This window comes from Salvelinus fontinalis, chromosome 6, assembly GCF_029448725.1.
Source record: "Salvelinus fontinalis isolate EN_2023a chromosome 6, ASM2944872v1, whole genome shotgun sequence".
NCBI classification, from domain to species: domain Eukaryota; kingdom Metazoa; phylum Chordata; class Actinopteri; order Salmoniformes; family Salmonidae; genus Salvelinus; species Salvelinus fontinalis.
The window spans coordinates 69,013,513-69,027,896 of record NC_074670.1 but is presented as its reverse complement, the minus strand read 5'-3'; the positions used below and the strand labels follow the sequence as shown (position 1 = coordinate 69,027,896).

The 14,384-nt window shown below is 46.2% G+C and overlaps 2 protein-coding genes across 2 annotated transcripts; one reads left to right on the top strand and one right to left on the bottom strand.

Annotated features, from left to right (window-relative positions):
* Positions 1 to 151: 151 nt before the first annotated feature.
* Positions 152 to 3,156, bottom strand: LOC129858357 (microtubule-associated proteins 1A/1B light chain 3C-like). Its single transcript, XM_055927523.1, has 4 exons — positions 2,045 to 3,156; positions 1,755 to 1,810; positions 1,557 to 1,663; positions 152 to 1,409 (listed from the first exon to the last, which is right to left on the bottom strand). The coding sequence occupies exons 1-4, from the start codon at positions 2,100 to 2,102 to the stop codon at positions 1,223 to 1,225; spliced, it is 408 nt and encodes a 135-aa protein (XP_055783498.1). The 5' UTR covers positions 2,103 to 3,156; the 3' UTR covers positions 152 to 1,222.
* A 2,010-nt stretch (positions 3,157 to 5,166) lies between these two features.
* On the top strand, positions 5,167 to 14,134 carry LOC129858355 (dapper homolog 2-like). Its single transcript, XM_055927521.1, has 4 exons — positions 5,167 to 6,738; positions 9,917 to 10,145; positions 10,658 to 10,924; positions 11,114 to 14,134. Exons 1-4 carry the CDS (start codon positions 6,478 to 6,480, stop codon positions 13,630 to 13,632), a joined length of 3,276 nt encoding a protein of 1,091 aa, XP_055783496.1. The 5' UTR covers positions 5,167 to 6,477; the 3' UTR covers positions 13,633 to 14,134.
* The last annotated feature ends 250 nt before the right edge of the window (positions 14,135 to 14,384 follow it).

The following is a 14,384-nucleotide window of genomic DNA, read 5'->3' as shown; positions in this document are numbered from 1 at the left end:
TGATGCATGTGAAGTCATGCATTCATGACTTTGTCCTTGAACAGAAAATACATACTGTTATGATGGTTATATGATGCGATGGGGAATGGTAAATCACAAGAATGTTTGACTAGCCAAAAAAATCAAACCATATTATACATTAAAAGGACAGGGAGTTTATTTGGGAATTTCGATTACATTTGATTTTACAGAGCACGGCATTGTTAGATATACAACATGAACATATCTAAGTCTTCATTGAGTGTAAACAGTCCAAATAACATGCGTAACACTTTGTCTGACTTGTAACATTGTGTGTAATAACACTGTGTCTGAAGGTCACAAATTCACATTTTGTGGAAATTACGTTTCATGAGGAAGACAGAAAGGAGAGCTTAAAGGGCTAAGAAGTAAGACCAGCAGACTCCTCGCGTCCTCTCTCATCTCCATCTCAAAACCCATTCGATTTGAAAGCTTGAGGTCCCTCCCCTCTGGCCTTCTCCTCCAATGGGTTTTGAGAAGGAGACGAGGAGAGAGAACGTGAGGAGTATGCAATTGATATCTTCCCATTGACCTTATTTTCCTCAGTTTCAACATATTTATTTTGAGTGGCGGAGGAGGTAACAGAGGAGATATAGGCCCTTGGGGGAGACCCCAGAGCACCCAATAGACCTTGGTGGTTCCTGGAAGTGATACAACATCCCAACAGGAGGAATTTCACTTGTCAGGGTGAGTACCCACAATGTAGGGCTTCCTTCGCCAACCTATTTCTCTCTGGTGTTACGACAATGATCTCTACGGATATTTTACTAAATTATTAAAGAGTTATTAGAGAGGTTTCTTTCTATCTCTTAAATCTCATTGAATACATTGATAAATGAAAGAGTCCAATTATCTCAGTCAACTCTGGCAGAGCTGGAAGTGGTCAGAAATGAACCAAGAGAAGGACGAAGGTGCAGTACTGTGATTTGCAGTCCATTTGTGAGGTAGAAGGGCAGGAGAACAGAAGGACGGGAGAATAGCTCAATCTCAAGTGCTTGAAAATCCAACCGCTCCCTGTTTCCTCCCGTTCACTGTCACTTCATCGTCAAAGACTTGACAGGTGAAAACAATATGGTGGAAGCTCATCATTACTTGGACTGGCTTTCACCTGGCAAGTTCTGCCAGATCAGTGCAGTGAAAGAGAGGAAGCGAGGAGAAGACAGATCTTTCAGAAAATTGAGAAGGAGCCCATTGTTTTGGCTCAGCAGGGAGGGGTAGCGTCCACGTCCCCTCCGAACATGTCCTGTGAGGCATAGGTGATGTAAAGGAAGCCATCCGGGTCGCTGTACTGGGAGTAGACGTCTCCCATACTGGACGACATGCAGGACATGCTCCTCTCTGACACCAACAGGTACAGAGCCTGGGTGGACTCCAGGTCAATCTTACTCCTGAGGAGAGGTAGAGGATAGGAAGAGGGGTTATCACATGGGTCCCGTGAAGACATGGTCAATACCATATGCAAACACACACACACTAAACACACACAGACTGTCATAAAACAAATCCTTTTTCACACACCCTCAATCAGTGCTCACCTGAGTAGACAGAGGAACTGACCCAAGGTCAGCTCGAATGGAACCAGGAATTTGGTCTTGTCCAATAGGGGAAGGGTTTTCTCACGGAGGTAACGCTCTACGATCACCTTCACAGTTAGAGAACACAGAGAGACAACTGTTAGCATTCCTTCCATTTTGATTGGAGGCAATCATTTACCAAAAAGCTAAATTACTCACGGGTAACTTGTTTGGGAATTTGGTACGAATACTGCACACTTCATGTTTTCTTGTTGCTAGAAAAAGCATAACAGAAGAACATTACCACTTTATTATAGACCACCAGAAGTTATAATATACGGTGTAGAATGAACTAAAACACCAGGTGAGTCGACCAAAATGTATAATGCACTCTTCAATGATAGGCTATGATCATCTTAATCACCATAATTATAATTGATCAAGAAGACTAGAGCTGTCATAAAGAATGACTACAGAATTAAACAATCGACTAGAATAGAAGCACCAACCAAGGCATTTTCTTTGCTTGAAAGACATCAGCTCCATGGATTTCTCGAAGGGAGGCATTTTTCTTCTTGGGGTGGTGTTGCTTCTTGCTGTGGCTGCTGGCTGCTTGTGCCGGCGGTGGTCCTTGACCCAGGCTGACGGTAATAGTCCCCTCAGGTGGAAGTTTGCACAAACCCCAACACTTCACTGTTCACCGCTGGCTTTTATAGGGAGGCGGGCTGCCCGGGGAGGGGTCGATTTGTGGCTAAGCTATGGGAATGCTTACATGAACAAAGCTTGGACCCACTCCTCGTCCTAATGATATGTTGTGTATTGGTCCTGGCCTCATGATTGGTTGAGATCCACTTCACACAGACTGGTTATCTCAGACCACTTACAGCATATCTCAGACGTTGGTGTCACGAGGGCTCACACGCTCACTGTTGAACAATAACAAACAACTCCAGAGGCTGTCAACCTCAAACTGTAGCCAATAGTTTTGATATTTGATTATTTTGTGGTTTTGAAAGGAATAGTTAAATGTTATACTATCTACTTACTCTTAAACAATCTATGTGATATATTCATGTTTTTATTACTCACTGTACATCTAAAAACAAAGATATATAGAGGCCTCAATCTGGAATGATGGAAGTCTGTGTGTGTGTGAATAATTTTAGAGTTAGAGAATGGAATACCTACACCATATTGCCAAATCCCCAGGGGTTGTCTGCAAGAGTTCTGTTACAAAGGGTTGTGGTGAAAACTTCTAGATCTCACTCTTTCACCTTATCTCTCTCTCTTTCACACACACCCACACACACACACTTCTTTGACCCTTGGCAGGACTGATAGCCAGCTCCAGCTGACCACACACGTGATCATTAGGGCACAAAGGCCTGAATAGAATATTCCCATAATGCTGGTTGTCAGGTTGCATGCTTCATTCCGGCATGGATTGTCTGCGCAGTGTCTTGTGTATTATCATTAGAGCCCGATGGGTCCGATGCCGATTTTAGGGAGGCAAAAGTCACCGATTAGCGATATATCTGCCAATATGTTTTTATAGAGGTTGAATGAAAATCATACCTATTTTTTTTACACAAGAATTACAAGAATGAACAAATATTCTTAATGATGATTTCTTATAAAAATCTTAAAGTTAACATTATTTAAAAACATTTTATTTGTTGTTTACAGGATTTTCACCGAAAAGCAACTATATATCCTCTATAAATATGACAGTAAATACAAAACTTGTTTAGTTGACCTTTATTTTTGTTATTTATTTTACCTTTATTTAACTAGGCAAGTCAGTTAAGAACAAATTCTTACCCCGGTGGGTAGGACGCTGGGCCGCCATACTTAGACACGTCTTTAAGTTGTACCTATCTATGGCAGTGGATAAGAAGTATGCTAAGGTTTTTGTGCTAAACCACCACAAGGGGTAGCTGGTTGAATTAAATAAAATTAGCCTCAAAGTCAATCTGAAACTGCACTGTTCACAAATAAGCGTTGACAAGTTCACAAATGCCGTTCGTAATGTCACCACTAGGTGCCAGCATCAGCATTTGTCTTGAGTAGATTTACTAACTTAAACTCACCCCATTCCGTACAAATGTGCGCAACCGCAACATTCAAACGAGGCTACAAAGAAAACTAATGGGACTGTAGTGTCTGTGTTGACTTCAAAATCGGGGGTGTGAACTAGGTTTCTATTCAAGCGTTGATCAACATGGTAATGGCTCTATGGTATTGGAGAAGAGTTGAAAAAACGGACCCTCCGTTACATCGTGGCGTGTCATGTCGTAACGTACAGCATGCATAAAGCAACTATTTCTGTCTTACAATCTCTCTCCACCAGGTGTAGCACTTCTCTCATCCTTTAAAAACAAGAAATGGACAGTGACGAGGGTAAGGGGGGATACCTAGTCATTTTTTGCGTCATCATTGCATGCGATCATCATTCTCAAAGCCGCTGTTTACTTCTAAGATCACTTTAGCTCCGCCCTAAAAACCCGATTCAAATTCAACACAAACCTTCATAGGTATGTAATTGTAACAGTTTAACTTTAAACCATCCCCTCGCCCCGACACGGGCGCGAACCAGGGACCCTCTGCACACATCAACTACCTAAAGTCTCAGAGCAAGTGACGTAACTGATTGAAATGCTACTAGCGCGTACCCGCTAACTAGCTAGCCATTTCACATCCGTTACATAATCACACATTATATAAACTCTTTATAGTGTTTTATTTACATTTTAGAGGTGATAAGGTGATAAGTTGGACAGATCAAGTGAAAAAAAAGCAATTTTCCCACACCACATCTCTCCTTCTCACTATCATGCATTAGTTTCGGTTCCCCACCCGCCATTTTTAAAAAGACCCGACGGGGCTCATTGCCTGCTTGAATTATGCAGAAACGGGCAGTGTTTAGGTCATGTAATTGATTCTGTTGGAAAGGGGAGAAATTGTGCTTTACAATGGTATTGACATTACATTAAGTATTACGTTTTTGGGGCGCTAAAATAAGGGCAATTGTACGGACCAAGGCGATGTACGAGTTTACGTGAGTTTGTTTACAAAAGGTCAAGTAAACAAACTCTTAAATTTTCAATGGTTGCCTGAAGAACTTTGAACATCATCCAGCCTTAGGTCACAACATGATTGGTTTGACAGGTGAGTAACTTGCCGTAGCGAACGTATTTGAATAAGTAAATAATCAAAAGTCGGCTTAGCAGCCCTGTCCTCATCACATTCTCACTTAGTTAACGTTAGCTTAGCTATCTAGCCAGGAAGGTAGTTGTTACATTAGCTCGCTAGCTAGCAGTCTGTGCTACCACTGCCAAAGTGAACGCTCCTCTCGATACAACAATAACGCTGTTATTGTCTCGGCCTATTATGTTTGCTAGTGGGCTTATTTGGTTAGTTTTCCGAAATATGCAATCGGCAAAAAGCAAGACATTTGGCGCAGATCTACCATTTCAGGCCATGTGCTTGCATGCATGATGAGATAAGTAACGTTAGCAAGTTAAATTAGGTGTGCCTAAAACCAGTGCCAAGCATTTCCCTGCATAAAGTTCAACCATCAGCACATGCCATTTGCAGTTAAAGTGTAAAGCCAATACATTTAGTATTGATGGTTTCTCTAAGAAAACAATGTTGTAATGAACAGCTAGCTTATGCCCTTCATAGGTTGCCATTAGTAATGGCATTAAGAGTTTGTTTACCTGACCTTTTGTAAACAAACTCACGTAAACTCGTACATCGCCTTGGTCCGTTGTGATAAAGACCGATACAAATATTTATGTGAAAGGCTAGTATCAGTCAACCGATGCATCGGTCAGGCTCTAGTCATCTTTGAGCTGTGCTTTATCCCTCTCCTTTTGCATTTTATGCACTTTGAAAAACAGGGGGCTTTATGGATTTGTGTATCTTGCTCTCTAGGTGGGAGAATGTTGCCCCACTTACATAATTAGAGTTTGAACGATCTCCTTTGAAATACTCTCAGGTTTGTTTTACAGTGAGAAAACATGAATTATAGAATAGATCTAGAGATCAAATAAACTACTCTAGGCCAAAACCAAAACTGTTCTTGGAATGAACCTGGTGTTGTCACAAGGCTGCTCTCTGCTGGTTGAAGGTTGACATAACAGCAGGGGTTGGAGATGGGGGAGGTGCACCTGTCCGAATCCAAAGGGGCAGAACTTGTTCCATACAACCCAAATAGGTGATTGATGCAACTGTAACTTGAACATTTCGTTTTCAGACTCACAATAATAGTAAACTTGTCAATCTACATATTTCATTCGAGGAGTCTTTGTTACACTTTTTGAAACAGTTTTTGCGTCTTTGTGTTATTATGCTTTTATAGACTAAGTTATGCACGTGGTGAACGTTATCACCTTTATTATTGCCCATCACTCATCGTGTATTTGAACATTTTCCTGTGTGTTTTGGAATAGTTTGGCGGCCAAGGGATTTAGGCGTATATTCGAAAACTTCCCTGGCCAATCCCTTTCAAGCTTTGGTATGTTACCTCCTCGGCTCCTCCCCCTGGACACATTTTGCTTGAACCAATGTAACGTTATTTACAGCTTTGTTACGTCGGGTCTATCGTGAACATCATTTGCATGAAGTACTGAATGGTCGGACACAATTGGGTGATCATAATACGAAACCATAATTGAGGATTAAGATGGAATATGGTTTGATCATCTCTTTAGTGTCATACATTTGACTCTCTAGTCAACATGCTTCAATGTAATATGGCTTAGATTTAATTAAGTAGGCTATTTTGCCAACGAATCATTGGTTTAACTGGGCGGGAGGATACAATGTTGTTTTATTGTCGATCGTGAGAACATATGTTGCACTGACTTTAGCTGGACCGTAGCCCATTGTCATTGAGACTGAGCTCCTAGTCTAAAGCGCCCCGGATTCAGCCTCTACAATGCCTGGCCGCCGCAGTTGTGTGAATTCGCTCTGGTCTGGCACGGAGCGGGTTAGGATTGGCGAGCGGCTGAAAGCGACCCTGGCCGGAATCCTTGAGCTGGATTTGCTCCGGGGCCAACATCTGGACATGATCGATGCGGCGCTGGACCTCAAAGACACCAGTAGCACCGGTACCACGGTGACTGTCATCACCGATCAACAGGAGGAAAACCTCGAGAGCGCAGCCTCGGATGGCTCTGCGACATCCCGCAGGCAACAGGTCAGTGCGTAGTCCCAGATCTTTTGACAAGATTGGTTGCTATTAAAATATGAATGCATTCAGATCTGCCAGTAGGGCATTTTTATCCCGTTGCATCAAACAGACTGCTGCGCTTCAATAGCCTTGATTGAGCGATGGAGTCATAAGCACGGAGCTATAGCTACTGATTACACAATGGTGTTTAGTCCTGTCTAATAGAATTGACAGTAATCCATCCGCCTCCACTGCTTCTTATTCCGTTTTGTATCAGTCAAGGTTATGTAGAATACAAAGGGTGTTATGGTTCTGTCCCCTTTATGGATCTCATATGATGAGTGTCAATGTCCATATCTTTTCACAGTCCAGTTTTCCCCAAGGACATGACATAGAATGTATCTGTGTAAAGAATGTACACTTGGTACACACCCTATAGATACAAGCGTGTATACTAGGTGTATACCTAGGTCAGGTCATACTGTAGATGACAGATGCCTACAGAGTTCTATATTCTGTATCGGCCAAAAATCTTCTGTGTAAATAGGCTACTGTAGTATGTGAATACATTGATCTTTTTGTGTGAGATAAGATCATTTGATTGGGAAAGACCCATAGTAAGACTACTTGGTACACACGTTGAAGTAGACCTATTGAATAAAGACCTTGTTCATTTTAACTCTCACCATGGATGTGGCCTTCAGCTTTCATTGTTACCATTTGGACAACTGTTAGGCCTAGTTGGTACAATACTAAGAATAGAATGCAGAAGGCCACAGAGCCCTACATTGCCTCATAACGGAGTTGGAAGTCTGAAGCTTAACCTGAGTCTGTGAACCCTGTCCTCATGTAGGGTAGGTTAACATACTGGTTTGTTGTTACAGTGTTTGGTGAACAGTCAATTAGCTCCAGTAATAGGGACAACTCAAGTCATTCCCTTTTTATTAATCAAATAGAGAATGGTCAACTGATCCCGAGGTAAGGAATAGCACAACATTCTACTTACTGCTTTTTCCTTCTCAGAAACACTGCACCAATTTATTCTCTATAGATTCCCTCTGACGTTCAGCAGCTATGCTATGTTAAATGGTATTAGTCATCACAAACACCATAGAGTAGCTCTGCTTGCCCTTCCATCCGCCAACGCAGACCCTATTAGCATATTAAACAACAGATTGAGAGACAAGTTGCTTCTGCTGTTGTTGTTTCCAACGTGACCAACGTTATCACCGACCCAATTCTGTCCACTGGGGAGAGAGGAGAGGGAAGAGGAGAGGGAAGAGGGGAGAGGAGAGATGGAAGAGGAGAGATGGAGGGGAGAGGAGAGATGGAAGAGGGGAGAGGGAAAAGGTGAGTTGGAAGAGGTGAGATGGAAGATGGTAGAGAGGGAAGAGGGGAAAGATGACTGGAGATACAGACTGCAGTTAGTCTCTCTCTCTCTCTCTGGCTATTTTAACTATCACAGTGGGGTAACAGTAGTACTGTACTGTTGCACCCCATCAACACTTGATTTGCTGCCAAAGCCCACACTGTGATCACTCTCACCAGCATTCTTCTATGTACATTTGGACCATGGCATGTATTGCTGGCCCTATATCAACCTCCAGCCCACAGATAAACATGACGTCAGAGGGCATTATCTTGGATTGAAACGTCAGTCTCCTCTGCTTCTTCAGTTAAAGTAAACAGAATTAATCAATAGCTTACCTTTCCCAACATGACATCTCAAAGTATTTAACGTTATCACAATTATGCACCATATTTTGAAAATAACAACTTAAAGGCTTTATAGAGCATTCGTAAAGTGTTCGTAAGCCCTACATACTGTAGATACCTAATGAAAGTACGTCACAAAAGTATGTTATGTACATTCATATTATGTAGTCCTTGATTCTAATGGAGTATTTGCTGTGATTTGTCTGTGCATTGTGTAGACATATTGTTTCTTTAGGGTAAATGTCTGTGTCTCACATAGAGGGATATCATATTACAGAGCTCTTAGCGCTGAGGGCCTCCACCTCTCTCTCTCGTGATTTGATCATAACCATCTCACTGTAACATTACACTGGGGTAACATGGTTCACATTATGTCCATGGAAGAGTGTGGGGGGTGTACACGGCCCTGACGGTTATCAGTGTGTGCTTGCGCAAGCTAGTGTTAGTCTTAGTGCTATTTGCTATTTGTGTTTTAGTGTGTGGCAGGCAGGCTCTGGATGAGTTAGATATACTTCTGCTATGTCTGTTGTGTGGGTGGAGTGAGCAGGAACCAGAGAGCAGCTGTAGCTATGGTGAGGAGGGGGTGGCTTTAACTTATTATGGAGTGGGGTTGGGGGTTGGGGGGGTTAAGATGCCACTCTCTGCCTCTCACAGGCTACCTCCTCCCCCACTACCTCTTTCATATACTTGCTCTTTCACTCCACTTTTCACTCACCATTAGCTCCCCCACTCTCAAGCACCCACTCACTTCCCCTTAGAAAATACCTTTTCTAACTTCATCAAATGTGGAAAAAGTAGCGAGAGACAGAGAAAACTAAACATGGTTTGTAAGAAGGATCAAGGTCTAACTTTTTTCCCTGCACCCACCCCCGTCATCCCCCTTATCCCTCTCTCCTTCTGCTCTTTGTTACATCATCTGTCTTCCCCTATTCTTCCTTTAAGTCCCCCTCTCTCCCCCTCTGAGTGAGGATACGTCCTAAATGGCACCCTATTCCCTATGTAGTGCACTACTTTTGACCATCACCCTCCATCGCCCTGTGGGTCCTGGTCAAAAATAGTGCACTACATAGGGAATAGGGTGACATTTAGGACACACAGCCTTCCCCTCTGTTAGGCAGTATGAGTCACCTGCATTGTCTCCGTAGTAACGGAGGATTGATCAGGCCTGGCAGTGAACAAAGCACCCTGTTGTTCCCCCCACCCCTATCACCCAATCAGGCTAATATAGGGCATCACCGCAGAGGTCATGAGTAATCACGTTCATCTAAGTAAGAAGAAAGTCATGAATTGGCTATTGAGGAGAAAGAATACGTCATATTCTGTTTTTGTGTCTGAGTCTTGAAACACAAGTCTTCTAGAACTTCCAGTAAGGCTGATGACATCAGTGTTTGGTAAATAAGAACATTAGAGATCCATTCTACACCACTCTCTAATTATCATCTCTTTAAAGACATGGTGTGACTTGAACACCCGTTTTTCTGTTTTTCAGGTTCCTTTTCCCCCTTCAGAAACAGTGTTGCCATGCCACACCAGCACGTTGGACAAGGACAGTGTGGGGAACTCTGGTGGAGATAGGCTGGTTCATTCCAGAGGTGATGGGGTTGGTGGGGATGACTCACGCTGGTCCACCCTCTCTTGGGATGCCCCGTCTGACCTGCTCTCCCCCCCGGACCTTGATGGTGCAGTCCAGGTGGACTATGACTCCAGGCCCAGCTCAGGTACTGGACTGTGTGATCCTACCATGGGGGGTCTTTTGGGGGTGGTCTGTGACACCCATACGGCTTTGGCCAGGGCTGGACTATCACATCTGGGGCCGTGGGATACCTACCTCCAGGCCACCCCCCCACCCGAAAAAACAATGGCTTGTGACGTGTTCATATGCTATCTGGGGGGGCCCCGACCGCCATGTTCGTAATAGGCTATCTGGGGGGGGGGGGGGGGGGGGGGGGCTGCGTGCTCGTTCGGTAATCTGGCCCTGGCTTTGCCCAACAACACTTCTCACCTTAAGTTTTGTTTACTTTGTGAGATACCATGTTGCAAAGCCGTATTAAATATTAACCTTCAACTTTTCTGTCCCTGTTCCTTTATTTACCCTCTCATGTTATCTTTTCAACACCACTTACTCACTCCTTTCTTGCAAATCACTCTTTCTCTGGACCTACACTCCCTCCTTTCTTTCTATTTATCTTTCTTTCTCTTCCCCTCGCTTTATTTCTCCCACCCTCGGTAGGCTTTTATTCAGTCAGTGGCAGCTCCCTATCAGACTCCTGCTACTCTGTGTCCAGTGAGGCAGTCCTGGGCCAGGGGGGTCCAGTACCAGGTGGGCAAGTCCGGGCCGGACCAGGAGCACCCTCAGGGGGAGCCTTCAGGCTGTGGGAACAGCGGCCCCTCTCTGCAGACCACAGTGACATCCAGTGGCCGGAGGCCGCGCAGCAGCCAAGAACTCAGCGCATTGAGGAGACCACAGAGATCGGTGATAGGAGACCAGTATCTACAGGTCAGATATAACACACATATGGACATTCAAATGCACTCACATAAACACACTTACACTTCAATACAGTTCATCTGTATTTAACCAGTAGTTTTCCAGAGAGTCCTGGGACCATAGTCCTAGATAAATGCTTTTGTTTCTTTATAAGCTGACTGACATTCATAAACTTTCTCTCTCGTCCTTTGAACCCAGGTGACCTGGAAATGAACAGTCTCTTCTTCCTGTCTGACCTGTGCTCTAGCCTGGGTGACCCCCATCCCGGCTCCCTCCTCCCACTCGCTGACCCCCGACCCCAACTCGACCCCAGGTTCTGTTCTGACCTGGTGTCCCGGAGGACCAAGGAGGTGTACCATTACCCCAGCCCCCTCCATGCCGTGGCCCTCCAGAGCCCCCTCTTCACCTCCAGTCAGGACCCCTCACCCTCCTCTCGCCTTTCCCCGAGTCCGGACTCCTCTGCCCAGGCGGAGGAATCTCAGTCCACCCCCCTCTTCCGGCCCCCCCAGCCTCCTCACCCCTCCACCTTCACCCAGCTGGAGCAGTACATCACCAGGCTGGCTCGCCAGTACCGCAGCCGGGTTGCCCCCTTTGACACCACCCCTACCGCCACCCCTGGGCCAGGTTGCCACAGGGGCCCCAGAACCCCTGGCCATGGCTCCACTCAGTCGCTGTTGGCCTTCGAGAGCCGCAGTACCCCCTCCAACCTGACAGCGGGCAGTGTGACACCCTGCAAGTCTTTTCTGGGTAATTCTGCACGGGTCAACCTCAGCAATATTGGTAAGAAGGCCAGTAGGAACTCCATCAACCTGGGCCACCTGCCCTCTGTGACAGGAGAGGACCTCAAAATCAACCTCCACCTCAACCTCAGTCTCAACCTCAGCCCCAATCTGAACAAAAACCTGGGTTTAGACTCAAACTCCAAGGAAGGTATTAGCACTAGTGGTGTATTAAGTAGTGACCATGCTATCCCCACTGCCTCCCCCTCTCCTTCCACCTCCTCCCTCTCCACCGCCGCCACTCCCACCCCTGCCCTGAGGTCTCGGCCACGCATCTCAACATGTCCCTCCAACCTCAATCACCGGAGCTCTCTGGAGGTCACCGGGGCTGGGTCAGGGCTAGGGTTCTCCCGCTCGCTGGACTGGAGTGGACTGGATTCTTCACCAGGGAAAGTGACAAGGAGTCAACCCAGCGTCAATGCCCCGGACGCCAGCCCTAGTAAGCTCAGCGAGGACTCAGCGATGGTGGGGGAGATCTCCCGTCTCTCTGGCCTGCCCCGGGCTGTGGTGGTGGGCCTAATGGAGCAGGGCGTAGAGCTGGATGTCGACTGCTTCCAGAGCGACGCTGAGAGAAGAGGTCAGGGGTCAGAGTTTAAAGCCCAAAGCTCCTCCCCTTCCTCCCACCAGACAGCCCAGAATGACCACCAGTCTCATCATCATGATTATTCCAGCGTCCATCACCTCCACGCCAGTAACGAGACTGAACATGACCCCCAGAGGCCGATCCAGCTGTCCCTCAGTGTCACCCACTCCCCACAGTCCCACTCCGGCCTCACACCTCCCAACTCCTCCAGTCCCCATTCCAGTAGCACCAATCACCCTTACCAGTCCACCTCAACCCACCCACCTACCCATCATCATGTCACCCACCACCACACACACACCTTCCACTGCCAACAAACCCCTTCCCCATCTGACCCCGCCTCTTCCCCCTCGTCCCGTGACCGCCCCAGGGTACGCTCCCCACCCCGCCCTCTCCAGCCCTCCCCCCTCGCCAATACTCCATTCTCTGTGTTCCGGCGGGATGACCCATTCCAGTGCTCCCTGCCTCGCGTCAGGGACAGCAGCTCACCACAAAGGGGCAGCATCCAGCCCAGAGGGGGGTCACTACGGCAGGGTGCAGGGGGTGGAGGGGGTAGATGGAGGGTAGATGGGGAGGGAGAAGGATGGAAAAGGATGGATGGGGAGGGGCTCTACCAGGGGAAGCATGCATCCAAGGAGTTGGTGAGGGCATCGACGGTGAGCAGCTTCCACAGGAAACAGAGGTGCTACAGCAGCAACTGGGGAGAGCAAGGCAGTCACGACACGGCCCAGACGCCAAAGAAGGTGGCAGCCAAACTCTGGAGGGGCTTCGAAGGACGTTCATGGGGGAAAGAGGCTGAGGAAGAGGAGAACAAGGAGAGGTGGAAGAGAGAGGGGATCAGGAGAAAGGAGAAAGATGACCAAAAGGAGAAGCATGCCAAGGCAGAGAGGCGAGAGAAAGAGAGCAGTGCCTCAAAACGCAAAGGGAAGGGTGGTGGTGGCTGGGACAAGCGTAGCTCCAGCCTGAGGCTGTCCAGACGGGCTCTGTTCCGCAGTGAGTCCCAGGGGGACGTGCTGGAGCCTCGAGCCCAGAAAGAGGAGCGTCTGAGGGGGGCACAGTGGACCTCCTCCCTGGAGCTCAGCATGGAGCGGGTTCGTCCGTTGGCGTTGGGAAGAAGAGGGGAAGAAGACAAGCGCCTGTCCTCTACTGCCAGCCTCTTCCACCTCTCTCGCTCTCAGAGTCTGGAGGGAAGCTGTCCCTCCCTCTCTCCTCCTCTCTCCTCCCCATCGTTCTCGCCATCCCCTCCTCCTTCTCGGGCAACCCTCACACGCTCGCGCTCACTGAGGGACCTGAGTAGAAGGGTGTTTAGCTCAGTGAGGTCTCTGAGTTTGAAACACAAGACGTCGAGAAAGTGAGATGATCACAATAAATGAAAAGTGTTTTTGCCACTAAATCAAATCAAATGTATTTATATAGCCCTTCTTACATCAGCTGATATCTCAAAGTGCTGTACAGAAACCCAGCCTAAAACCCCAAACCAGTCAATATTTCAGTCGGTTGTATTTTGGTTGATAATGCGGTGCCAATGTTATGAATCTGTTGAACTTGACTCTCAGTAGTGTGTGACTGTGAGTGGTCCCCTCTGCATGCAACTCTGTGACTTATCTCTGTGTGCTATCATGGCTATCGTGAGCTTGTTCTCTCTGAGTGTATATCAAATCAAACCTTATATACTGTATGTTGCCTTTGAAGTACAATCATATTGGCCATAAAGACCAAAATCAACAAATTGTGCTATAAATTGATATTGTGCTCAGGATTTTGAAATGGATCTCAATAAAGTAATAATAAGAATAAAATGTTATTTGAAACGTGTGTATCTTGGATTATTATTAATAAAGAAAACTTGTAATTAAACTTTTGACTCTGAATACTTCCATCCACCTCCAACACTTCTACACTGAGGGTATAAAACATTATGAACAGCTGTTCTTTCCATGACATAGACTGACCAGGTGAAAGCTATGATCCCTTATTGATGTCACTTGTTAAATCCACTTCAATCAGTAGATGAAGGGAAGGAGACAGGTTAAAGAAGGATTTTTAAGCCTTGAGACAATTGAGACATAGATTGTTTATGAGTTCCACTCAGAGGGTGAATGGGCAA